Consider the following 24,877-nt stretch of genomic DNA (forward strand, 5'->3'; position numbering starts at 1 on the left):
TGCTCTTGGATGCTAGTTAAGGCTGTGCTGTGGGCTACAATCCTGAGGTCCAGTCTCTGAAGCCCCCCCATTGACTTCAGTGGCCCATGACCTGGTCCTTGAGGGGGCCTAGGGAATAGCTTGTTGTCTGTCCCCACACCGCAGATTATGGGCTGCAGGGATTCTGTGCCAGGATGTGGGGAGGGGCTCTCTGCTATCTCCCCAGTTCGACTCCCTCCAAAACCATAGTCATTCACTTGCTGAGGGTCCATTGCCTAGAGCTGCCCCTAGAACTATAATCCCTTCCAGTGAGGGGCTCTTAACTAGAAGCTTCCAGGTCATCTCAGGGAAAGATTTATAGCAGAAAACCAGCAAAGGGCACCAGTGTGAGAATTAGGGGCACTCTCAGCCAGCCCTCGCTCCCACCTGCTTGCACTTCCCCTGGTGCCCAGTTGCGCTGATCCTGGCATCCTGTTTCCAAACTTCCAGATTCAGGAAGGAATGGGTTCAGCTGACCTGTCTCCTGGTGTTTTCTCCTCCCTCCAGAGGCAGGGGTGGAGGGGAGGGCCACATAGCAAGGAACGCATGACATATTTACTGCTTGAATAAACCAGACCTCTAGAGCCGCCCCAAAGCAGATTCGGCCTCTTACACGGCTTCCTGTGTGCAATAAGGCGTCTCCAGCAAGGAATCAGTGACCTTAAAATGCAGACATCCTCACCCTCCCTGAAAATGAACGAATGTCAGGCCCATCGCAGATTCTCCACGAGACAGAGGCAGCCCGGCCCACTAGGTAGAGACAAAGCGGGCGCTTTTTTTATTGGCACCTTCCACACTTCTCCTGTTCTCTCTCTGCTTGCTGTGGGCGGCAGCGGTGGGCTAATCCAGTGATCCTCTCTGTAAGGTAGTAAGTGATGAAGGTTTAAGGTGTTATTGCTCCCAGGAGTATTTGTCCTATAAAGAGAAATCTTGAAGACCAAAAGTTGGCCAGGATCAGAACGAAGGAACCTCACCTGGTAGAATTGCAGATACTGCTCATTTGGGGGCAGGGAGCTCAACTTGGAATTCTTTGAGTTACAGACCAGGAACAGAAAATCAGCTGTTGAAAGGCCATCTGCCTTATCACTGATCAATTTGACTCCAAGGCAGCCATGGTAGTGTCACTTTTCCTATACACACTTCCATTTACATACCAGGAATAATAAAGCCTTGCCTCTTCCAAATTTGAGCTCATTTCAAAGTCAAATCTACCTTTTTCCCCCCTTTCTTCCTATATGTGAGGTTGTCCTGTAACAGATCAGGGTCTTCATCACCTCCTGTCCCAAATGTGGGCGGGCAAAGCAAGCGTGCACACTCACATCTTGTGTCCCCATGCACCGCCAGGGCTCCCAATCCCGCCCTGTCCCTTTTCACATCTTTTCACACACATCAAACTGAATTTCCTCCACTCTCTCCCTCTGGGCCTCTTGGCTTGATTTGTAGATTCAGCGGCATCACGATGACTAAGCAGAAAACCAACAACTGTGTGAAGGGACCCAATACCAATCACCCCCCCAAAGCCAGCCAGCAACTCCTGGGGGCCTGTGCTGGGAATATGGGCTCAGAGCTTGGTAAGCAAGCTCTGGCTTGGATCTTTCTGACTCAGTGGAGGTCACCCCAAATCAAGGAAATCCAAGAAGCTGGTTTGGTTGGGAGTCATTTGTGAACAGACTGTCCATCTGCTTGGTAACCTGACCCAGGACCAACTGGAACTCGGGGCATTTCAGGTCACCCCTCCGCCCAGTGTGACCCACAATAGGGCACAAAGACTCGGCTTTTGATCCCATGCCCTGCTTACTTGTAACACTCCTCATCCTGGTGATGAGTCCCGTTTGGAAGCCCAGGTATCTCTGTGCTCTGGAGCTCAGATTTACAGCCTGTGTTCTGACTCTGGCCAGAGGTCAAGATCGTATCTCGTGGCCGACTGGACATTCTCACCACGTCTTCACGAACCTCAGCCACCCACGCAGGACATACCGCAGTCCTTCTGATTCTTCCTTCTTTAGCTGAAGTACAAATACTACCCATAAGATCATTCCGTAAATCTCTCTCTAGAATAGCACTTTTACTCAAAACTTTGAAGGACTCGGTGATTCTGTGTGTTTGCAAGGGTGGCCCTAGCTGAACGTGCCACACAACGAGGAACATAAAACTACAGAAATGTGTCGCCTCCGTACTGAAGGTCTGACGTCAATGTCAAGGCAACGGCAAGGCCAGGCGCCCTCTGAAACCTCTGGGGAATCCTCCCTGCCTGCTCCTAGCTTCTGGTAGTTTGCCCGCCATCATGGGTGACCCTGGGCTTCTGCACGCCCCGCTCCTGTCTGCATATGGCACCCCAGTTTCTATCCTCACATGGCTAGCTTCTTAGAAGGACACCAATCATATGAGAGGCCCATCCTCCAGTCTGGCCTTATCTTCACTAAGTGACTAGGTGTATCTACAATGTCATTACTTCTAGTGAAGGTCACATTTCAGGATTAATATTCAAGGAAGGTCTCTTTTCCTGGCCAGGGGGGTGGAGGGGCACAGCATTCAACTCATAATAACTGGTAACTTCAGACATTATTGATATGCTAAAATAAATACAGTTGTATAAGGACAAGGAAAAACAATCAACATTTCCAAGCAAAAGGCTCCAAAGACATGTTTATCTGGTGGTGGCTGCTTGGGTTCCCCTCCCAGTTCTCCCAGAATCACTTCCTTTCCATTTTATTGGGGTGACATTAGTTGACAAGACTGTGTAGGATCAGGTGTACAGCCTCTCACCTCAGTACTGTTTATTTCATACTACGCCTACCACCAAAATCCAGTCACCACCTACCACCAACTTATCCCCCCCTCTCCTTCCCTCTGGGAACCCAGTGTCCGAGGGTTTATTTTCGTTTGTTTGATTGCTTTCTCCCCTTTACGGTATTTTTTCCTTCTGACTTACTTCACTCAGCATAATCCCCTCATGGTCCATCATGTTGTTACAAATGGCAAGAATTCATTTTTCAGGGCAGAGTAGTATTCCTGTGTGTGTGTGTGTGTGTGTGTGTGTGTATACACTATATCTTCTTTATTTGCTCATCTATCACCAGGGACTTGGGTTGTGTGCATATTTTGGCTGGTGAATAGTGCTGCAATGAACACAGATATATTTTTGAACTGATGTTTTGATATTCTTCCGGCAAATACGCAAAAGTGGGATGACCGGGTCTTTAATCTTTTGAAGAACTTCCATTCTGTGTCCCAGAGTAACTGCACCAACTTGCATTTGCTTCTTCACCATTTTCCATCTTCAGGGTTTCTGTGGTCAAAGTTTGAGAAGCAGTGAATAAGAAGTATGGTTGGTGTATCGGGTAGGGGCTGTTCTGGCTGAGAAAACCGAACATACAACTTACAGACAATTAAGTAAATCAGGGCCTCTTTCACTTATGACACAGGAAAGCAAGAGGTGGCAGCTCACTTAGTCATCTGTGCCACGGGGTTGTGAGCCCCTGGCCCCCTCTCCTAGTGGCACAGTGGCCTCTTCTGCTCCAGCATCTCATTGTCTTTTGGAGAAGGGGAGGTAAAGAGTGAAGAGCAAGCACCTGCTCAGGCCAAGCTCTTTGTTACTAGGCTTGGCCGGTCCTTCCTGCGTAAATCTCATGGCCGAACACCCTGTCACGTGACCGCCATAACCGAGAGGTGTTCAGCCACACTCGTGGTTCTGCAGGCGGGAGAAAGGCTGGTGAGTGGATTTCAGGGTCTAGCCCAGCTGGCTTTCTCCATGTCTTTTGCTTCACTCTTTTGGGTCCGGCACCGTTCTAGGCACAAATGGGATATGCTGATGTTTGTGTACTGATTGGACAGGATCTCTCACCTTGGGGGCAAGCCATTAAGCACCAGTGGGAATAATAATATAATGCAGTACATGATCCAGCACCAGAGTGACGCGGATGCTGCAGGAGACAGAGAAGGGAGAGATCGGTGTGGGTTGTGTAGGAGCTTTGTGAAGGGGATGAAATCTGAGCTGAATTTTGAAGGTTGGGTAGGATCAACAGCAGCTGTCGTGAAACCCTGTTTAGATCCCCCTACACGTGCTCAGATGGATGAAAGAAAAGAACCCATGTGCAGCCTCTTTCTCTTCTGCAATCTGGGTGAGTCTCACGCACGTCCACACTCAGACACAAGTGCATCCATAGCCCTTTCCTGGAATGGACTACTTGAGAGAGAAGCGTTGGTCACTACCTGGGTCTCGATTTTAGAGGGTTCTTTTTGCCCAAATGCACACCAATCATTCCCTAGTCAACCTGAGCCCGATAATGATGGAGCCATCGTGTTCCACTCAGTCACATTTCCTTTCTGGCCAACTCCCAACACTCTGGATTTGCTCCTACCCGGGAGCCTTCCAACATGAGCCAGCCGTGCCCATGTCCCACCCTAAGGTGCTGCCAGTCTTCCTGTGGCTGGTGAAAGCCAATCTGTCCCCCACCGCTCCCCAAAGTTTTCGTCTTTTCAGGTCCTTTCTCCACCATTCAGGCAGCAGAGGGGATGCTGGATCCTGGAGTCACAGGGCAGGGCGCCTGCTGGAGGAGGGCAGAGGGAAAGCAAGCCGTCAGTGCTTGGCTTCTGAATCTCGAAAGACGTTTCTGGAGCCCATGACAGAGAGAAGCATCAGAGGGAAAGCTTTTCTTAATATTAAAACGGGTTCTCCGAGAGAATACAAAGGCTATGCCCCAAACAAAGGAAGCATGGCGAAACGAGTAAGGTTTTCTTCCTGCAAAAGGAAACAGCGATTTTGCAACTTGGAGGAGAGGAGGTAGAGAGCTTGGGACTCCCGATGCCGGACTCTGAGAAAGGAGTCTGTGTCCAGAGAGGTTTGAGGGACCCGGGAGCAGACAAAATGGGATCTTGCTTTCTGGGATGGGAGGGGGGGATGCGGGGCTGGGGCTGAGCACCCCAGTGAGTAGAGCTCAGGAGGGGTGGAGACTGCCAGCAGACCTGGAGAAGATCCCTCCTGGGAGGAAGAGGACACAATAGCAGGAGATAGCAAGGCCATAGCCCAACGTCCAGGCAGGAGGGCCAGGGAGGGGGCAGACATGGGACACACGTCTGCACTGGTGCCCCCACAATCCCGCCATGACCAGGGACCAGGTGCAACCTCCCGTACCCCCACTCCATGGTGTGATTTCACCAAGGCCTCAGAGCTCAGCTGTGACTTTAGGGAAACGGCAGAATTGGGGAAGCGCTCGGGTGATGAATCAAGTCCCCAGAGATCAGTCCTGAACTAGGCTGAAGCTCTCCATCATGACGGGGAATGGGAGCTGCAGTTAGAAATGAATGAGGGAGGGCCTCCCCGGTGGCGCAGCGCTTGAGCGCTAGGTTGCGAAGCTGCCCGCAGCCTCGGCAGTGCCAGTTTGATCCCCAGCTGCTCCCCGGCCACCGGAGGAGGGTCCCCCATGGCGCGCAGACCTCTCCTGCCGCCCGCTGCTCCCCTCAGCAGTGTCCTTCGGTCCTTCTGCCTGCTCTGCTCCCCGCTCTGGCTCTGGTGAATTCTCTCACCCTCCCGCGCTTCTGACTGTACCCAGTGCATGATAAACAAAACAAACAAACAAACAAAAAAACAAACAAATAAATAAATAAAACATGCCTCTATTAAAAAAAAAAAAAGAAATGAATGAGGGAAAAGTAAGACAAAGAAACAGAGCTGACCTGAGCATCCCTGAGCTGAGCACCTGTGAACTTTGGAGCCGCGGCAGTTTTTCTCTTTGCGGAACTGCACAAGCCATTTAAAAAACATTCAAAATACACACTGAGTTCGGAACAGATTTAGATGTACAGAAAAGCTGTGGAGGCAGTACAGTGAGTTCCCCACGCCCGGTTTCCCCACCTGACTCAGCGGGAGTGAATTGGTATTGGAACATGGATATTAATGAAGTGAGGTTCAGGGCCTCCCCGGTGGTGCAGCGGTTGAGCGCTGGGTTGCGAAGCTGCCCGCAGCCTCTGTAGTGCCCGTTCGATCCCTGGTCGCCTGTGGGGGTCCCACATGGTGCGCAGACCTCTCCTGCCGCCCGCTGCTCCCCTCAGCAGTGTGCTTAGTCAGTCTGTCTGTTCTGTTCCCCGCTCTGGCTCTGGTGAGTTCTCTCACCCTCCCGCGCTTCTGACTGTACCCAGTGCTTGTGTAAATAAGTAAATAAATAAATAAAAAATTAAGTGAGGTTCAGATATCGCTCAGATTTTCTTTAGTCTTCACTTGATGTCCTTTTGGGGGGTTTTACGATATCATCAAGAGCACTACATTACAATTAGTGTCTCGTTTCCTTGGGCTCTTCTTGGGCGTGATTTTTAAAAAAACATTTATTTATGTATGCCTACAAGAGCTGGGGTGCAGGCCAGAGGTGTGGGGTGAGAGGGTTCACCAGAGACAGAGTGGGGAGCAGAACAGGAGGATCTACTGAAGAACACTGCTGAGGGGAGCAGCGGGCGAGGCAGGAGAGGTCTGCTGCGCCATGTGGGTTAGCGCCCTGGCTGGGGATTGAACTCGTGCTGCAGTGACTGGTGATAGCTTGATAGTGCTCAGACTTTAACCCCTGCGCCACCAGGGATGCCCCGACTTTCCTTATTGTTGATGAAACTGGCAAGGCAGGGAGGCTGAAGCGAAGCCCTCAATTGGGGTTATTCTTATGTTTTTCTTGTGAGATTGGGCTTATGTTTTTGGAGGAGGAAGACCCCAGAGATAAGGTGCTGTTTTCATCATATCCCATCAAGGGTGCATGCCGTCATTTATCACCATCACTGTCAGCCTTGAGCACCTGGCTGAAGCAGAGTTTGTCCTTTCTCCATTGTAAAGTTTTATTATTATTATTATTAACTTCTTTCCATTTCACACTCTGTGGAAGAAAGTCATTATGTGGGGCCCACAGCTAGGAGAGGGGGGATTTCTTTCCATTTTCCTTACGGTGGAGTCTCTACAGAAGTGATGCGGAATTATTTGGCTTCAGAGATTCATCTCTTTTCCATGAATACATTATTTTATTGTTTGTTTTTATCATTCACTGAAGTATGAGCTAATGGCTATTTGTTTCATGCTTTGAGTGGAGTATTGCTTTTTTTAGTTTGTTGTTCAAATTATTCCAGCTTGGGCCACTGGTGGCTCTTTCCATGGTCTCCTGTGTCCTTTAGACAAACCCTCACCTTGTTGTAGTGTCCATCAAAAAACATTTAGGGGGAGCACCTCCTTACCTTCTGGGACAAGATGCCCTGGGTGCAAAGGTATATCTCTTGCCCCAATCCTAGAGTGAGCCACTTCCCCAAGGAGACCCGGGCCCTTGATGCAGAGTGATGCTAAAAACCGGCCCCACATCCAGGTGCACCTGCTGCTTCTGGGGTGTCTTTCTAAGCACACTCAGCTGACAGAGCAAGGAGAGCAGACACGCTGCCCACCGGAACATCTCTACCTGCAAATCTTTTTTATATCCACGTGTGTCTATATGACGCTAAAAACGAGTTCACAGCGAGGCCTCAAATTCAATCTAGCCTCCCACGGGTCATTCTAGCATCTTCGGGCCACATCTGGACCTTCCCCCCAACAGGGGAAACCCTGGTCTCCTCCACTCGTTCATGCAATTCTTCACCCCAGCACAGCCATCCAGGGGCTTCATCCTCCAGTGAGTAAACCAACCGACCCGATCTGGTTTCTGTCTTCTTGTTTTCGCAGCATGGGCCCCTCTAAGCTCCGACACCCTGGGGTGCCCCCCAGGACTCCCCACTCTCACAGCCCTGTCCTGGCGCCTCGCCCTTGGCCACTTGCCCATGACGGCCGAAGCAGGATGTCCCCCACCCGCCTGTCCTTTGGGCTCTGGGCTCCCCGTCCCCGTCCTGGACCTCCAGCTGCAGTGAGGCCCCAGATCTGATTTCACAGCTGGGAAGCGCGGTGACCCCAGGAGCTCAGCGACTCCCCCCACCGGCTTCCAGACCTGGAGATCACCTGCTCGCGGGGTCTCTCTGCTCCTTCAGCTCCTAGTATGCAGCCCCGTCCAGGCAGCCGCCCGGCAGACGGAGCAGCGCGGTGCGCGGGGCGCGCGGGGCTCCGGGCGCGGCTGCGAGGTCGTCCCGGCCGGCCCGGCCCGGCCTCTCCGCGGCTGCGGGCGCCGGGGGGCGGGACGCGCCGCCAGCCCCGCCCCTCGCCCCGCCCCCGCCCGCCCGGCCCCGCCCCGGCCCCGCCCCGCCGAGCCCACGCTCGGGCCCGGCCGAGGCTCGCCGGAAAGCCCCGAAGCCCCTCTTTCTCCGCCCGCTCCGCCCGCGCGGCCTCCCGCCGCCCCCGCCCCGCCGCCCCGGGAAGGCAAGATGGAGGCTCGCGGCGGCCGCCGGCGCCCGTGATCGGGAGCTCCGCGCCGGCCCCCGCCCTCGCCTCGCCCGCGCCCCGCGCGCCCCGGCCGCGCCGCCGAGCCGTGGCCCCGCGCCCCGCGCCCCGCGCGGCCGGTCGGGCTCCCGGGCGCGCCCCGCTCCGCGCGGGGGCTCCCCGGCCGCGCCGCCGCCCGCCGCCCCGGGGCTCCGCGTCCCCCCGGGGGCCTCGGCGCCGCCAGGCGGGCCCGGCGCGGGGGCGCGCGGCGCCAGGGGCGCGGGGCCCGAGCCGGGCGCCATGAGCGGCAGCGGCGGCCCCGCCGCCCCCGCCGCGTCCTCCGGCCCCGCCGCCCCGGCCGGCGCGGGGGGCGCGGGCTGCGGGGGCGGCGCGGGCGAGGGCCCCGAGGAGGCGGCCAAGGACCTGGCCGACATCGCCGCCTTCTTCCGATCCGGTGAGTCGACGCGGCGCGCGCGCTGCCCCCCGGGCGCCCGCGCCCCGCCGCGCCCCGCCCGCGCCCCGCGCCCCGCGCCCGGCCCTGCGCCCCGGCCCTGCGCCCCGCGCCCCGGGCTCCGCCGCTGCGCCCCGGGCTCCGCCGGGCCGGCCTTTGTCTCGGGCGCGGAGGCCGCCGGGCGCGGGGAGGGCGGCGCGGGGCCGGGGCCGGGGTCCGAGCCGGCCGGGGCGCGCGCCCCGCGCCCTCTGCGCCCCGCGCGCCGCCGATCGCCCCGCGCGGGCCGCGGCCCCGCCGCCTCCGGCCTCGCCCTGCGCGGCGGGGAAGCGGCCGCCCGGCCCCGGGCCCGGCCATTGTCCCGGGCGGCCGGCGCTGCGGGCTCGGGGGCGGCGCGGCGGGGCGCGGAGGCGGAGGCCGGCGCGAGAGGAGGCGCGGGGGGCGTGCCGGGGCGGCCCGGGCCCGCGGCGCCGGCGCCTCCTCCTGCCCCGGCCCAGATCCCGCGCGAGCCGGGCCCGCGCCCCGCGCCCCGCGCCCCCGCGCCGCGTCCCGGGGCTCGCGCGTCTGGGCGGCGGCGGCGCCCGCGGCCTCGGGGCGCGCTGCCCGGGGCCCGGCGGGCCGGGAGGATGCAGACCCGGCGCTGGAGGACCGAGGAGGGCGGGCCAGGTGCGGGCCGGGCCGGGCCGGGAGCGCCGCGGGGCGCGCGCCGGGGCGGGGGCGCACGCTGCTCCGCGGCCGCCCGGAGGATCCCACCCTCCCCCGATTCCGGCGAGGTCAGCCGGGGCGCCGGGCCGGGGTGCGCGGGGGGCGGCCGTCCGCGGGGCGAGGGAGCCGCGCCGGTGCCGGCGCCCGAGCCGTCTCCACCCGCTGCCCGAGCCCCGCCGGGGAGGCTGGCGCCTGAGTCAGCGGAACAGATTGGTTGTGGCTGCGAGTGACATCGCCGGCACCACAGTGTCAGCCGGGGGTGATGCGCTCCCGGCGCGCCTCTCGGGCGAGGCTCCTGCAGAGGCAGAGGCCTGGGCAGCGTGGGCTCCTGCAGACGAGCCTTTTCGTGCGCTGGCCCGGTGAGCAGCCCCGGGTGACCTCCTAATAGCAGAACTGGGACGGCTCCCCTTCGCGCCCTGAAGCGAAAGTCTAGCCTGGCTTTTCCGTCTGCTGCCGCCGCAGGGTAATGGATCCCGTGCGGGGTCGGCTCCTCTCTGTCGACGGCCCCTGCGCCCCCGAGATGGATGTTTGCTGCTTGTGAGACCAGACCTTGGCACACCTTTGTCAGGCACAGCGGAGAAGCCTCCTCTTCTGCTCCTAAGAGCCCCAGCAGACATCGGGTTGGGGGGTGGGGAGCGTGCGCCCTGACAGTGTGGCTCCCCAGGATGCATCTGGGGGAGATAAGTCTGTGGGTGACCTTGCCTGACCTGTGCCTGCCCCGGTGAACGGCTCCTGTTCGGCCCCTGTGGGTGCCCAGTTTGGGGCAGACCTGGCAGTGCCGCTGGCTCACTGCCTTGCTGCCTCCCCCCTTCCCCAGTGCTGCGCAGACGGGAGCCAGGGTGGGCAGAGACGCCTGTCCTCCCAGGGGTCATCCGGAGCATCTTTGCAAAATGCCTTTCCCTCCTCTGGGCAGGTCTGAATCCCTGACCTAGATCTCGGCTGTGGCATCTAGGTCAGTGCCACCCGGCCGAGGGCAGAGAAGGGCCCTTCCCAGGGCTGGCAGGGGTGGTCCGGGGGAGGGTGCCGAGGCTGTGGTCCTCTCTAGTCCCGCAGCCTGAGTCCCCAGCACCTGCATGTCAGCCTCCCCTTTTCTGTGGGTGGCTGATGACTTCAGGGCAGTGAAAGCCCTTCCCCTTGCGTCACCAGCCCTGCGCCCCGTCGCTCAGGGTCCCACCTCCTCTGCTGTCGTTTCATTCTCCACTCACGCCTTTGGCACAGAAAGGCCTGATTCGCTTGGACAATCCTGACCGTCCTTTTATAGACCTGGCACTTGCAGGCAGGCAGCACGGCGAGTGTTAAACCGGACTGAACTATGTGGGTCAAGTCCTGGTGCCTGTGCAGTGCAAGGGCAGCTGCGGCTTCTGCAAGTGTTCGTGAATTTCAAACTTCGCTTTCCTACTTTGCAGGGAGCTTAGCTCCCAAAATAGATAAAGCAGATTTCAAACCAAAAAAAAAAAAAAAAAAAAGAAAAAGAAAAAGCCATCACAGGCATATGCTAGTCCAGTTTCTTTCTTTCTTTCTTTTCTTTTTTTTTTTTTTTTAAATGTTTTTTATGTTACAGGAGAGGAAGCAGGCTTCTCCGAGAGGGGGGTCCAGGCTGGAAGCTGACCCCCATTCTGTGCTCTTCCCTCATGCGGCTCACGGCCAGGCCTTTGCTTACATTCATTCGCAGCCCCACTGGGACCAATCACTTTTATTGCCAATCTATTTTGGGGCTCTATTCTTGTGGCAATAAATCATTCTTTCAGAGCTCTCTATTTAACCTTGCATGAGAGTGTGTGTGTGGTGCGTGTGTGTGGGGGGTGCTTACATAAACGCATTATTTTTAACCTGCTTGGCATGTTTTAGGTTGGCATTAAGTGAATGTGTAGAGAATAAAGATTTGTGGTTATTTGAAGCATCACGACCCATCTCACCGGATTTCTTCTTCCTTTCTAAATGCCCCAAAGGGTTCTCTGTGTGCAGAATTTCCCAGATCCTCATTTCCACCTGAAGTCTTACTGCAAATTATATCCAATCAAATTAAGCTTTAATTTATACGTGTGCATTTCTCGCATGTCTTCCCTTGGGCCCTGGCTCTCCCGAGGGCTTGGCAGAAGAAAGTGCTCCTTGCTGCGTACCCTGGAGTGTCCGGGGAAGCTCTTCTCCTTTTTGGGCCTCATGCCCTCCTGCCGCTTCCGTGTGGGGGTAGAAGGCTGGCAGCCGCCGTCTCCGGGAGCCCCGCAATGGTGACTGTCTTTGGAAGTCTGTCCTGTGGCCCTCTCAGTCTTTTGAAAGGGGAAGTTGAAGAAAATGTAATTTGAGAGCGAATGTTGGTTTCTTTTTGGGTGGCTCAGCGAGGCATGGCTAGAGGAAAGCCAGGAGAGAGCTAAAAATAATCCAATAAGTCACTTTCAAGACATCAGAGGAGAGCTGTGAAACAGTCCCTGGAAGCAGCTTCTCATTGAGACCTTGTCAACTGACTTATTGACGTGGGATATTGTATTTTTCCTTTTGCAGTTTCACCCGCCAAGGTTCAAGTGCAGATTTAAATAAGGCCGTTTAACCATGTAAGCGATTAACCCAGATTTCAGTGAAGCCACCGGTTTTGGTCAAAGTGAAGCAGGTGGTTTAACTATGTTTTTCAAATGTCTATTAAAAATGTGTGATTTCACTGGTCCTTTTGGACCTTTCAAACGTTTTGGTGAATTTGGGATTTGTTACTAACTGGTGGGAGATGTGTCTGAAGCTGTCATAATCTAAATCAGCTCAGTCTGATACTTATTTTAAGGTCATTCGCCGAACTCCTCTGCCGAGGAAATAAAACTTTATCTCATATCCTTGGCAGAATTCCAGAGAAAAGTCAAATTCCTAATCAATAGCCACACTTTGCTGCCTAGTAAAATCACTTAGGTTGATAGGGATGAATTGTGTTTAACTATAAAAAAAAAAAGTCTTAATAACTCTCTCCGCCTCTCCCCAATTCTATAATGAAGTGCTTTTTATTTCCCTGAGTGCATTGACAGAATTTTAGTGGCACCAGTGGCAGGAATAGTGGCTGTTTCCTGGGCAGTGAACTTGAGTGGCTTTGAGTGTGAATCCTGCTGTTCTCGTGGGGGGTGGGGTGGGGGAGAAATGAGCCTGAGGGGTGCCAAGGGGTGTAGGAACCCCTGTCCCTCTTGAGCCCTGTGGACTTAGGGGAACCGACAAGGTGCCTGCAGGGCTTGTCTTGGGTCTGGGGTTGCGTCTCCTGTTTCTTCTCCATGTTTCTCAGCCCCTTCGGAGCAGAGAACCAGGCGCAGGAGGGGCCCGCGTGGCAGGCAGGGGGGCAGGTGGGTTTAGAGGGCTCAGGGCTGGAGTTCTGTCCCCTCCAGATTCTGCTGATGAGGGACTGAGGGTGGCCAGTCTGCTCAGTGACCAGGCCTGGAGGAATTCTGCCGATGTGTTACTCAGCTGGAGCCATTCCGGGCATTCCTCTCTGAACCCGGGGCAGGGGGGGCCCTGAGCAGGGTGGGGACCGTGCTCCCTGGGGCCGGCCCTGTGCCCTCAGTAGATAGAGCTTCTTAGGGCCTTTACCTCACTCCCCTCAGCCTCTCACTTCCTCACCCCCCCACACTCCCTCCCCTCCATGCCCCCCCCACCCAGATTTTACTCCATCTCTGCCAGTTTATGAAGAGGACCTGGAGCTCCCCTGGCTTGAGCTTCCAGCACCTCTCCCCCCCTTTTGACCTTAGATGTCCTCACGCTGCTGCGGATGCCCTGTTGTTCACAGCCCCCTGAGGGTCTCTCCCTGCCTCCTGGGGCCCTGGCTCTGCTTACTGAGCAGTTGTCACCTCGTTTCCTCTCTCTTTGTTTCCTTTCCCAGTCTGAGGAAGCCCCTGAAAACCCAACTTGGCAGCCCCTGCCCCCTGGTGAAGGTCGCCTGGGGTCGGGGAGGAGTGAGCCTGAGGGGTGCCGAGGGGTGCAGGAACCCCAGGCTTCTGGAAGGGCTTTCTTCCCCATGAGACTTCAGAGGGAGTCTGGGATATTAGGTCTGATGCCAGATGTGATGTGGAAATATAAAACCTCATTTTGGTGATAAATATACTTGCTTTTAGATTACTGCCTACTTTAATTAGCTGCACGTCTACTCCTGTCTGGTTGGCGCGTGGCGGAGGCCTCCAGCGTGCACACCTGGCCTCTGGGGCACCCCCTCTGGGCAGCAGGGCCGTGAGTTCCTCGGACAGAGAAAGCGGTGCTTGCCGGCGGGTGGCACAGAGGACGCCTCCCCGGTCTGGGGGCCTGGGGTTCATGGGGCCTGGGCAAGTCTGTCCTCAGCACTGGATCCAGCTGAACGGGCTCTTTTTCTCTTTAGGAGTTTCTGGGGGCCGTACTTGCTGCTCCCCACTGTCCAGCCTGCTAGGAAGGCTGGGGGTCCTTGGCTGCTGCTGTCGTGGGCGTAAGCAGCTCGGTGGGGACAGATAGCCAGCTGGGCTGCTGCCACTCCGCGGACGCCACGTGGAGGCCACAGGCTGCGGCCCCTTCCGTGACATCCGGACCCCACCGCAGGCACCAGACACCCCATTGCCAGGGGGTGCATGTGGGGGTGGGGTGACTGCAGAGGGGCACGTGGAGGGCTCTTTGGGGGATGATGGAACTGTGTCGTGTACTCGTTGCGGTGATGACATGTTAAAGCCATTTACTGTACACGAAAAAGAAGTTACAGTTTCGTGTTCGTTGAAAGCATAACGTTAATAAAAGGCTGACAACAAACTGAGGGCATCGTTTATTACAAATCAGAGTCAAATATACCTAGCAAAAAAGGGCTTCTCACCTCAGTAAGAAAAGACAATCCAAACGGAAATTAGACAATTCAAAGCAGCACAGAGGCCAGCAAGTAAGTACTCGGCCTCCCTAGGAATCCGTGAGTCCCGAGGAAAACAGTGTGACGCCAACAAAGCCCAAACCCACTGGAAGTCCGCCTCCGGGTTGTTGGATTATTGCAGAAAGATTTTCTGTTGATTTGGAAGATCGTACGCGTCACTCCAGCTGCCTCTGGGGCCAAACTTCCCCTGCTTTCTCGGGCAGCACGGGAAAACTTTAAACGCGGCTATGGGGAAGTCAGGGCCTTCCCTGGGATTCTGTAAGATGTGTGACTTGGGATCCCCGTGGCATGTAGTCCACCGACTTACACAGGAGACAAAACCAGCTTTGGGTAGCAGCAGCCACCAGGGCCCTGCTTCTGATTTTCCCACTGCCGTGACTTTTGCTGCTGTGCAGTGGGAAGAAGGTGGAGCAGAGGCCGCGTGTGCAGGGCTGGCTTCAGGCCTGGTCTTCCTCTGCCCGAGAGGGCGTTTCTGGGGCCAGTTCAGTGGGGGGAGGAGCAGCTTCCTGGCATCTGTGTCTCTGGGAGGTCGCCTGCCCCCACCCCCCACCGGGTGCGTTTGCAACTGCCAGGTGTGGAATATTGATGGTCAGTGAGTGAATCTATAAAGTGTTGCTTTCCCCACTTAAGATTCATAACCATAAAATAAAGCTGTCTATTCTTGAACTTGAGAAAAACAATTCAAATTTAAAAGTATCCTTGGATATTTTTAGATCGGGTTCGTTGGTGTCTGGTGCGTGTGTGTGTGTGTGTGTGTGTGTGTGTGTGTGTGTCTTGGAAAAGTCATTGCCCCAGAATTCTGTGGAATAGGTGGGTTCAGTGCAGGAAGGCATGAACGAATGTATTCGAGACTGATATTTGAAGTCCCTTTTTTTTTTTTTTTAATAGAGGCATGCTTTATTCATTTGTTTGCTGGTTTGTTTGTTTGTTTTGTTTATACAAGCACTGGGCACAGTCAGAAGCGCGGGAGGGTGAGAGAATTCACCAGAGCCAGAGCGGGGAGCAGAGCAGGCAGAAGGACCGAAGGACACTGCTGAGGGGAGCAGCGGGCGGCAGGAGAGGTCTGCGCGCCATGGGGGACCCTCCTCCGGTGGCCGGGGAGCAGCCGGGGATCGAACCGGCGCCTCAGAGGCCGCAGGCAGCTTCGCAACCTAGCGCTCAACCGCTGCGCCACCGGGGAGGCCCTGATATTTGAAGTCCTTTAAAAGAACCCACATATAAGCGACTTGTGCTCCAGGACAAAATGTTTTCATTTTAATTGGAAAGCTGTGCGTGCGAAAGGTCTGCGGGAGCCGGTCAGCGCGGCCTGTGTGCATTTCTGCTCCTCGGCCCTGGCCGTTCCCCACAGTCATCTTCTCTCAGGGACCCGCATCTTCAGGGACCCCTGCTTGCTGGCTGTGGAGGGTTCACAGCAGCTTGGCACACAGAGCGGAGGGCACCCCCCGGAACTTGATTCCGAAAGCTTTACTTTTTCTTACTTGCTTTTACTTTCAGTTAATTCTTGTTCTGCACGACAGATGTGCTGGGATGTGCGGGAATGACAAATACTGCTTGCTGAGTAACTTTGTTAGTTTAACCCTCAGTGATGAGTGCCCCCGAGTGCACTTGTTCTAGTTTTACTCTGATGCTACGCGCACATACTGGGAAATCATAATCAGACTCGAATGTTGTGTGGAAGTGGTTCTGCTTGTCTAGTTTCAATCGCTGCAGTTCAGATGCTCTAATATCTTCACATCCACATAACGGGAATGCGTTTCTTGGTAGCCTCATGCTCAACAAGTAGATTGTTCTTGACCAGAGTCTCTTCTCACACCACAGTGAGGCTGGCTGGCATGCCGGCGGCCACGGTGAGCTCTAAAACATCAGAACGTGCCCAGAGCAGAATGTTTCGCACTTTTAAGAGTCATTTCACCTCCATTTAAGTTGCGCTACCCTCCTATTATATCCTGGGTAAGGAGCCTTGGGAGTGTGCAGAAATAATGGCTCCCAGGCCATCCATTTTCCGCCTGTGCCAGTGGGGTTCCAAGGTCCTGAGGGGTCTCCCTGGCCAGCACTCTAGGGAGCTGAGCTGCAGCCTGGCCTAGGCTGGTAGGCTGGTCGGGGTACATGTTCCTTGCCCGTCCCTCCCTGCGGTGCCCCAGAGGCAGGATTCCCTGTCACGCATGTCCTCCTCCCCCAGCCTGGCTTGGCTGTCTATCACAGGCGGGCTTGGCCTGCACCTCGAAATCCTCCAGGAGTAAGGTGGGGTCCCTCCATTTCCTGCTCCACCTGCAGGGTGCCATGCGGTGGTTGTCTGGGGGAACCGGGGATGTCCAGCCCCTCCCCCAGGCGCTCCCCACTCTGGCTGGAATCTAAATCTTCAGCAGCAGCTGCCAGAGCCAGGTGAGAGTCCCAGACCCCTGTCCTCAGGGTCAGGTGACACCCTGGGAATTCTGCCCCCCTCGGAGAGTAAGCTGAGTGTGTTTGGACAGTAGCAATGTGCCCATAAGGTTAGGACTTAAAGTATCCTGTGTTCTTTTCTCCCGATGCCAGTAAGGCCAGTCCTGTCCTCCAGGCAAGTCTGATGGCATCTGTCCCTCTCTCAGGCTGTTACCTCTTCTGCCACTACCCACTTCCACCGGGCCTGTGGCTCCAGGTACCTGTGAGGTGTTTCAGGTTGTGTTTCTCATATCAAATCAGACCCCTCTTCCAGGAGGTGGACGTTGTTCTGGAGAGCTTGAGTAACCTGCCCATTTGCCCAGGGCCTGAGCTGGGGTTTCAACCCAGGAGGGAGACGGCACAGCCCCCAGGCCCTTGCCTTGCCTGGTGGGGGCGTGGGGCAGCGACCCTGCTCCTCTCACGCTGCACCAGGCCCTGCCCTGTAGTTCCCACGTCTTCCCAGCTGAATCCTCTATGCGCTGCGCAGGTTGAAGCTGTAATTGACAGTCTCACGCCAAACCAAGGCTGAGTGGAAGAGCCAGGCTGTCGCAATCGCTTGCTGGTCTGGCCTGTAATTTAGTTCCTTTGTCTTTCCTCTTCTCACCTAATTAAAACTGCCGTTCCTCTTCACATAAATAACCCAGTAACCCCAGCTTCCAGGGGCAGCGTGTGGGCTGAGCCCAGCCGGAGGCGGCCTGGTCCTGGAGGAGGGCCCCGCCTGCGTCCCTCGTCCTGTCGCCCTGCTGTGTGTGCTCGGATGCCAGGACGGGAATTCTCTGCTGTCGGGCAGGCGGGGGCGTCGGGCAGGCGGGAGAGGCGAGTGGGCTGCTGCGTGTGGCACGTTGTGAGGCTTACGAGGGCTTCCTTCCTAAGTCAGGAAGGGCCGGGATGGAGGGGGAGGTCCGAAGGCCGTGAGGCTGCTTTTGGGAGCTCCTGCTTGTCAGGTTGGCGTGGGGCTCCCTGTGCTCCCCGTGGAGCCCTTGTTGCATCATTCGTTTCTGAGCTGTTACTCGTGCTGGTGGCTGCGGGGTCGGGTGGGGAGACAGTGCCTGGGCACCGGCTCTGGGTGCTTCTCCTGGTGGGGTGTGTTTTCGTCACTTGTACCTCAGGATTGCAGTTTGGACAGACGGTGCTCGCCAGGTGTGTTCCCACGGGGATCCCCAGCTTGGCCTGCTCTGGGACGCACTCTGGGCCGTGACCCGCACTTACCCGGCAGCGCTGGTCGGGGTTCCCGGTGGGCGTGCTGTCTCCCGAGGGCGGCCCTCGGAGGCCCAGAGGTGCCCCGGGCTCCACACAGTTACCTGTTTCCTCTCCGCCTGGTTTGTTCAGGAGTTTCTGAAGTTTCCAGGTTTTTGTTTTTGTTGAATTCTTGCTTTTGGAAGATTTTAACGTTCAAACAGTGCATTTTCCTGCTGCTGAATGTGACATCATGGGCTGCTCTTGACACCCTCTTGCAGTTGGCTATCCCGACCGTGTAGCACGCAGCTCAGAATGCGACAGCTCTGCCCACCCTGCTGGAGCACATCTCGATGTGTCGTCGTGACGGGGGTGGGGGGTGGGGGGTGGGGGTGGGGTTCATGCTTCATAAGCCAGGTTGACCAGGCGTAAGTTGGGTTTTTTCTAGTCAGAAGCCAGGACTCAAGACTGCTGCTGTTTTACCAGTCCCCCCCTTACACACACACACACATGTATAGCATGTACATGTATGATGTGTGTAAGGTACATGGGTCTCGTGTCTGAACCACCTGAGCCAGCTGCAGAGCGGACGATGCTCTTCCCTCCGGGTGGTTCGCTGGGAACTGTCTGAGAGCCATTCTCTTACATAATCATCCAGTGCAGGAAATTAATTTTGACACAATAGCATCACCTCAAGCTACTGGCTTGAATGAAACGTCACCAGCTGTCCCAGAAACATCGTTTCTGTCAGTTAGCGAGACACCTGTGGCCCAGGACTTCTTTCAGCACCCACGTTGCAGTCTGCTGTCTGGTCTTTGACTTACCTTCAGGGGGGCCGTTCTCCTGGCCCTTCTGTGTGGTTACCTTGATGTTTTGATGTTTTCTGTTTGTTTGTTTTGAAAGATTGATTTATATTCATGCATACAAGAACCGGGGTACAAGGCAGATGTGTGGGAGGGTGAGAGGATTCACCAGAGACAGAGCGGGGAGCAGAACAGGCAGACTGACCGAAACACACTGCTGAGGGGAGCAGCGGGCATGACCGGAGAGGTCTGCCGCACCATGTGGGTAGCTCCCTGGCCGGCCAGACAGAGGCTGCAGACAGCTGCACGGCGCTGTGCTCAACCGCCTTCGCCACCAGGGAAGCCTGATGTTCTGATGTTTTTGAAGACGACAGTCAGTAACTTGGGAGACCACCCTGTGGGGACAGTCTGCTTCTCACTACCACAGGCGGGCCCCTCCCCAGTGCGCCCCTGGCCTTGGGAGAGGGTGATGGCAGGTCCTCCCACCCTTGTGATCAGTTAGCGTTTGTAGGGAGATGATCTCATGGCCTTTCCTCACTTTCTAGCTTCCATGGATGGTTTTTGCTGGGACCTGTGATTGACTTGATGTCACAAAATTGGGGTGTCTTTGACTTCACGTACCTCCTGTGTGTTCCTGGGGCGTTGGGCTCCCTAGGGCTTTCCCCGCAAGGAAGCACTTTCCTTCTGCCCCGCTTGTCTGTTTATACATGGCCTCCTGGATTCCGAGCTTATGCAGTGGGTGCAGTCTGATGCTCAGACTGTCCAGGGTCTGGTCAGGGGTGTCCTTGCAGCCCGGCTGCCTCCCAGCATTTTGTGAGCCCTTCCTGGGGCTCTGACTCAGGGAGACGGTCCAGGCTTGGGTTGTGCTTCCTGGCTCTGGCCTGGGGATCAGCCATTTCTCCCAGGAGTCCTGGTTGTTGTTCGCAGAGGATGGAATTCAGAGACACAGTGCAGGCACTTGCTACAGAGCTGTGGTGGCTCTCGAACCTCTCAACAGACAGAGCTGTGGAGGATGTTCATACGTGTGAGCGGTCACCCGTGGCCCCCGCACACGCAGATCCACAAACCTTCACATATGCACACACTTTGCCCTCTCCTCACCCAGCCAGCCTTCCATCCCCCATCCGTTCACCTGCCCTTCCTTCCTTCCATCTGTCCATCCACCCTCCATTCATCATAAAAACCCCGAGTTTTTGCTCACGCCTTCACTGCTCGTCTGCGTCCACAGGTGCACATTTTCCAAACCTGTAATTCCTGACTCTGACACCAAAGGCTCCCCCAATATCTTCACTGGCTTGCTCAGCCCTCGGACACGCAGAGAGCAGTGTCAGAGGCCCCCCATGAGACACGAGCCCGCACCTCCCCGCCCACGCCCGAGATGGACCGCGAGCCGTGGGCTCTGCTTCGCCAGAGCCTTGTCGTTAGTCTCCTGAGGAGCCAGGTGACGCCACGAGCCAGGTGACGCCATGCGCTGGGGCTCCCCAGAGGGTGTTTAGGGAGAGACCCGCCAGACTCCATCAGCAGCTCGCTCCCTGGAGATGTGCAAGCACCCCGTGGAAAAACCGGGAGTTGCCAGAAGGGAAGGGGAGATTAATATCTAATAAGTACAGTTTGTAAAGATGACACCTGTTGTGGGAAAAACACTCCGTCAGCCGCCTCTCCCCATCGGGACTGGGAAAGTGCTGAGATGGTGGGAATGAGTGATGAGGTGGATGCGAAGGTCAGATAGGAAGGGGGGTGAGAGGACCCCCACTTGTCTCTTCTGGGGGCTCCCTCGCATGCTCCAGTAGGACATGGAGCCTTGAGTGTGAGTCAAGACCGGAGGCTGTTGCTGAACGTGGCTTCCCGGAAGCCCCCTGCGCGGGGGTAACACGGCCGCTGTCCTGCTTCCGAGGTGAATTTCTGGGAGGTGTGTGCGCCCACAGGTGTAGGAGTCCTGGGACGGCGGGCGTGTCCTGAGCTCCGCGCACACTTGCTGCTCAGGGTCCCCCGCCCTCAGCGATGGCAGAGCCAGGCGTGGCCGGGAGAGGTGACGTCACAGCGTCCGCTCTGTTCCCTGCGAGCATCTCATGCTTTGGTGTCGTGGGGGCACTTACCCTCTTACTCGCAGAGGCCCTCCTCGCAGGGTATGTTGGCAGGAAGGAGGGTCATCATTTGCTGATTAGTATTTCGGTGGGGAAAGGCTTGATATTTGGACTGTTGAGGAAATTTGGAGGGGCAGAGGTTGTGCCAGGGGGGCGGGGTGACTGAATTCTGCGGGGTGGTGGGTAAGAGCGGATGGGACTTCAGGTGTGATTCGCTATTACACTGGGTCGTTTCTCAGAACACGTCGGGTTGACGACCGACATGAGATGGAGTTCAGGAGTCTCAGTCACAAGGGGAGGGCGGGCGTGACTCCCGGCAGGTGCTGTATTTTGGGGTAGCAAAGGGCACTCTGAGGCTTCCCAGTGAGCGTCTGCGGGAAGCGGCCTGGACAGTGACGGCCCGGCCGGGGGTCTCCTGCGGTGAGCGTGGCTTCTGTGTCCTTGAGCGCGGGGGCCCACGGGAGCAGCCGCAGCCGGGAGACCACTGTGTGCAGAGCCGCCACCGCAGACACGGGAGCCGTTGGCATAAAATCGCATATGCTCCGCTGCGAGAATCTCATTGTGCCTGTTTTAGAACCGAGTTGACACTTCATACTGAGTATTTTAGCTTCACTTAAAAGAGACATCTCAGAAAGAAAAGTCTGTGTGACTTTGGAATTATTTTCAGGCTCGGTCTCCAAAAGAAATGCGCCCCCCTCCTCAGACTTGTGGTCTTTCCCCCTGATGATAGATGGTGGAACCTGTCCAGCAGGTTGGAGTTTTCCTGCGGGGCGTAGCCTGCCCCCAAGCTGCCCGCAGAGACCCAGGTCGGGCGGAAGGCGGGGTTTACGCTCAGTGGGGCCGCGACCTTTTTGTGGTGTTGGGTCTGTCGAGTAGAGTCACTGGGCACTTGAGGTGCTTTTCATCTTCAAAGGGCTTGGCGGGCATCACTGTGCGTACCAGGGACAGGTGCGTTGCAGCTGGAGAAGACAAAAATAATACTCCGGCCAGTGGAAGTCCATGTTCTAAAGGGGAAGATGATTAGGCACATTCTCTTTTGGCCTCTTTAAAAAGTGTGCTGGGGAATAACGAAGAAATTAAAATGGTAAGAGGTGATCATGCCCGCAAGTCTGTCTAATTGAAATTGCTCTCAAGGTGAAAATGAAATTTGAGAAGCTCTTGGAAAGCGTCGGCGCTCGGTGTCCCGCGTCTGCCCGCGCTGGTGTTTTCCCCGTGTCCCCGATGAGGGTTTTGGTGAAGGCTCACTTTCGGGGCTCTTTGCCTGGTGGCAGAAGCGCTTTGTGGCCCAGGCCGCGTGGGGCTGCTCTGTATGTTTGGGACGTGCAGGTTGGTCAACCCCGCCACAGCCCTCAGCCCTCCGTCCCCCAACGTGCACCCCACTCTCAGTGCTCTGGAGCCTGTCTTTCTACTGGGTGCTCCCGCCACCTCTTGGCTTCCTCACTGACTCAGCCCTGGGGTCATTTCCTTTTGGAAACTGCACTGGACCCTCCCTTTCCGGCCTGCTGGCTGGGTGCCGGGTGCCTGCTGCCTGCTACTGGCTCTGCTCTGGTTCTGGTCCCTCCGGGTTGTCACTTCCTTGTGAGGAGCCAGGTTTGGTTCGGCCCCAAGGAGAGGCACCATGAACCCTGGCATGGCCTAACCCAGTCCATATCAAAATCGTCTGGGTAGTTAAAGAGTCTAGAATTTCTAGAGATTCTGATTCGCTAGTTCTAGCACAGGCCCTGGTGTCTGTGTTTGCAGAGAGTCCTGCTGGCAGTTCCCATGCACATCGGCAGGGCAGGGAGCACTGAGCGGTGCCCGGCACACAGGCTGGCTGTGGGTTACGGGGCATGGCCAGTTCTGTTTCGTGTGTGTGCAGTTTGCAGAATCATCCCATTCACACACCGGAGGGGCCAGAGGTGCAGCCCGCCTAGGTCAGCACAGCCTTGCCGCGGGAGAGCCTGGCTCCCTGAGTTGCTTGCCGGACAGGCGGGCTTTCTGCTGTGTGAGCACACTGAGGCATGACCGGCCTCCAGACTCGTGTTTGAAGTCACTGTGTTGCCATAGAGATGTTAGGTGGTGTTGAAGGAGATTAGAGGAATCACATCGTAAATTATCAGAACAGATGGCTTGTGATTTAACACTCTCCTGGCCCATATTCTTTGTACTGAGACTTGAGAACATTTGAGAATATCACTTCTTACTTTGTTCTTTCACCAGTAAAAATGGCACTGAGTCCTTGGATTTAACATGGGCATTGCACACCCTGTGCATGCACTGTGCCTGGCAGTGACTTAAGGTGGGGGCACTTAAGACATTTTAGCAACAGCTTCTTTCCCTCTGCTTTTAGAACCCACATGTCATGCTTTCGAGTTCAACCTGGATTTCGTATTCGCCTCTGTTCCCGTGACAGCACGAGTCAGGTATACCTTTTATCTCCTGCCTTGGTAGTGACGGAGACGTGGCCTCAGCTTTGTTTGCAAGGGACCGTTACAAGATCATGCGGATTCAGGTAGTAGCACAGTCACTTTCAAGGCATGGAGTTTGTGCAGCCATGTAAAGGGCGTTTTCTAGAAGGCATTGAAAAGATGTTTTTGTTTTCCTGTTCTGCTCGGTGGTGGTTGCTGCTTACTAAGGACAGCAGTTCTGTGTCTCTTGTCGGGAACCGAAACTGTGGGGAGTTTTGATAGACACATGTACACTTGCTTATGAGTCACATTGTGTAAAGGACCACAGTGGATCTGTGTCCTCAAACCCAAGTGATCTTACTAGTGATTGAATTGTCAATTATAATTTAATCATTATAAATCAAATTCAAAATATATTTTATGTGTGATTTAAAAATTACAAAGTAACAATTAAAAAATTCAGTAAAACCTACCTTGTCTTTTAGGTACTTGTAGTTACACGTATATGTGAACATCATTTTTAGGTTTTTTTAGTCTCACATTTTTAAAGCATTCAGGAAATCCTCCTAGAACTTCCCTTCCCCGCTCGCGTCCTCGTGGGGCCGGCTCTTCCGCGCCCTGCGCTCAGGGCTCCTCGCAGAGGGATCGGGCAGGTGGGTTTTCCAGCCTCCAGACGTTTGCTGCGTTGCTCTGTGTGTGTGTGTTAAACTGAGTCCAGACGTGACAGCGCCGCTGCTCTTGGCGTCCGCCTCTCCCCTCGCCTACGGGGCTGACGATTCCGAGGCCAGGCGCGCGCAGCGGCGGGGCGCACTGGGTGTAGTAATCCTCCCTCCGATGAGTCATTCCGATGACTTAGTCCTTTGACACCTCTGTGTCAGTGGAGAAAAGGTTTTTAAAAAGTGCTTGGAAGAGGTATCAGAAAGCATCTGGAAAGCAGCTTCATCGGCCGGCCCTGGAGCCCCACGGGGTGGGGGCAGAGCGTGGGCTTCGGCCGGGCTCGCGGCAAGGTCGGCTCAAGCTCCTCCAGGGAGCGCCCAGCCAGTTGGCAGTGGCTGCGGTGCATCGGGATAAAGTTGCCCCGTTCCTAAAAAGCATGGCTTTTGGGGATGTTACATGACTCTGAAGCCACCTGTCCCTGTCATAAGGGGAGACCGGCCGTGGATCTGTCCGGAGCCAATTTACACCCAGGGCAGAAGCGCTGCGAGCGCCCAAGCCAGGGTTCTAGATTGTTTGGGGAAGGTTTGTGCGAAGGCCTCGCAGCCAGCTGACCCAGGGAGCTGGTGGTGCTTTCTGTGAGCTGCTTTGTGGCTGACAGGACGTCTGATCAGCTCCGGCGGCCGGCTTGGAACGAGCCCCGCTTTGCCTCCCGCGTGAGCCCGCGGTTGCTGCTGTTCCCGAGTGTCACTTCCCTCGCAGTGGGGCGCCCCTCCTTGGGGGGTCTGCATGTTGGTTCCCATCCAGGCTTACACAGCCAGCCCGGGTGCCCTGAGGTGTCGCTGTCACTCACCTGTTGAGGTGCTTGTTGGACACCCCACAGGCACCAGGGCCCGGCGCGCTGGGCGGTGAAGGGGCTGTGGCCCTTCCCAGGTGGCCCTGGAGGGCGAGGACCTCCCGTTCCTGCGCAGTAGCTGTGCTTTTGCCTCTTCCAGGTGCCCGTCCGAGGGGCCTCCGCGGCTGAGGAGGTGGGTGC

At 56.2% G+C, this 24,877-nt stretch overlaps 1 protein-coding gene across 1 annotated transcript in view; it reads left to right on the forward strand.

Moving 5' to 3' along the window:
- Nucleotides 1-8,623: 8,623 nt before the first annotated feature.
- TRIO (trio Rho guanine nucleotide exchange factor) overlaps nucleotides 8,624-24,877 on the forward strand; it is a gene marked incomplete at its 5' end in the record, with an annotated part of 242,520 nt that continues 226,266 nt past the window's right edge. The window contains one exon of the mRNA XM_084233661.1: nucleotides 8,624-8,777. Within this exon, the coding sequence (XP_084089787.1) occupies nucleotides 8,624-8,777 (154 nt within the window). The remainder of the gene's footprint in view (nucleotides 8,778-24,877) is intronic.

Source organism: Talpa europaea (genome assembly GCF_964194135.1).
Source record: "Talpa europaea genome assembly, chromosome: 5".
NCBI lineage: Eukaryota > Metazoa > Chordata > Mammalia > Eulipotyphla > Talpidae > Talpa > Talpa europaea.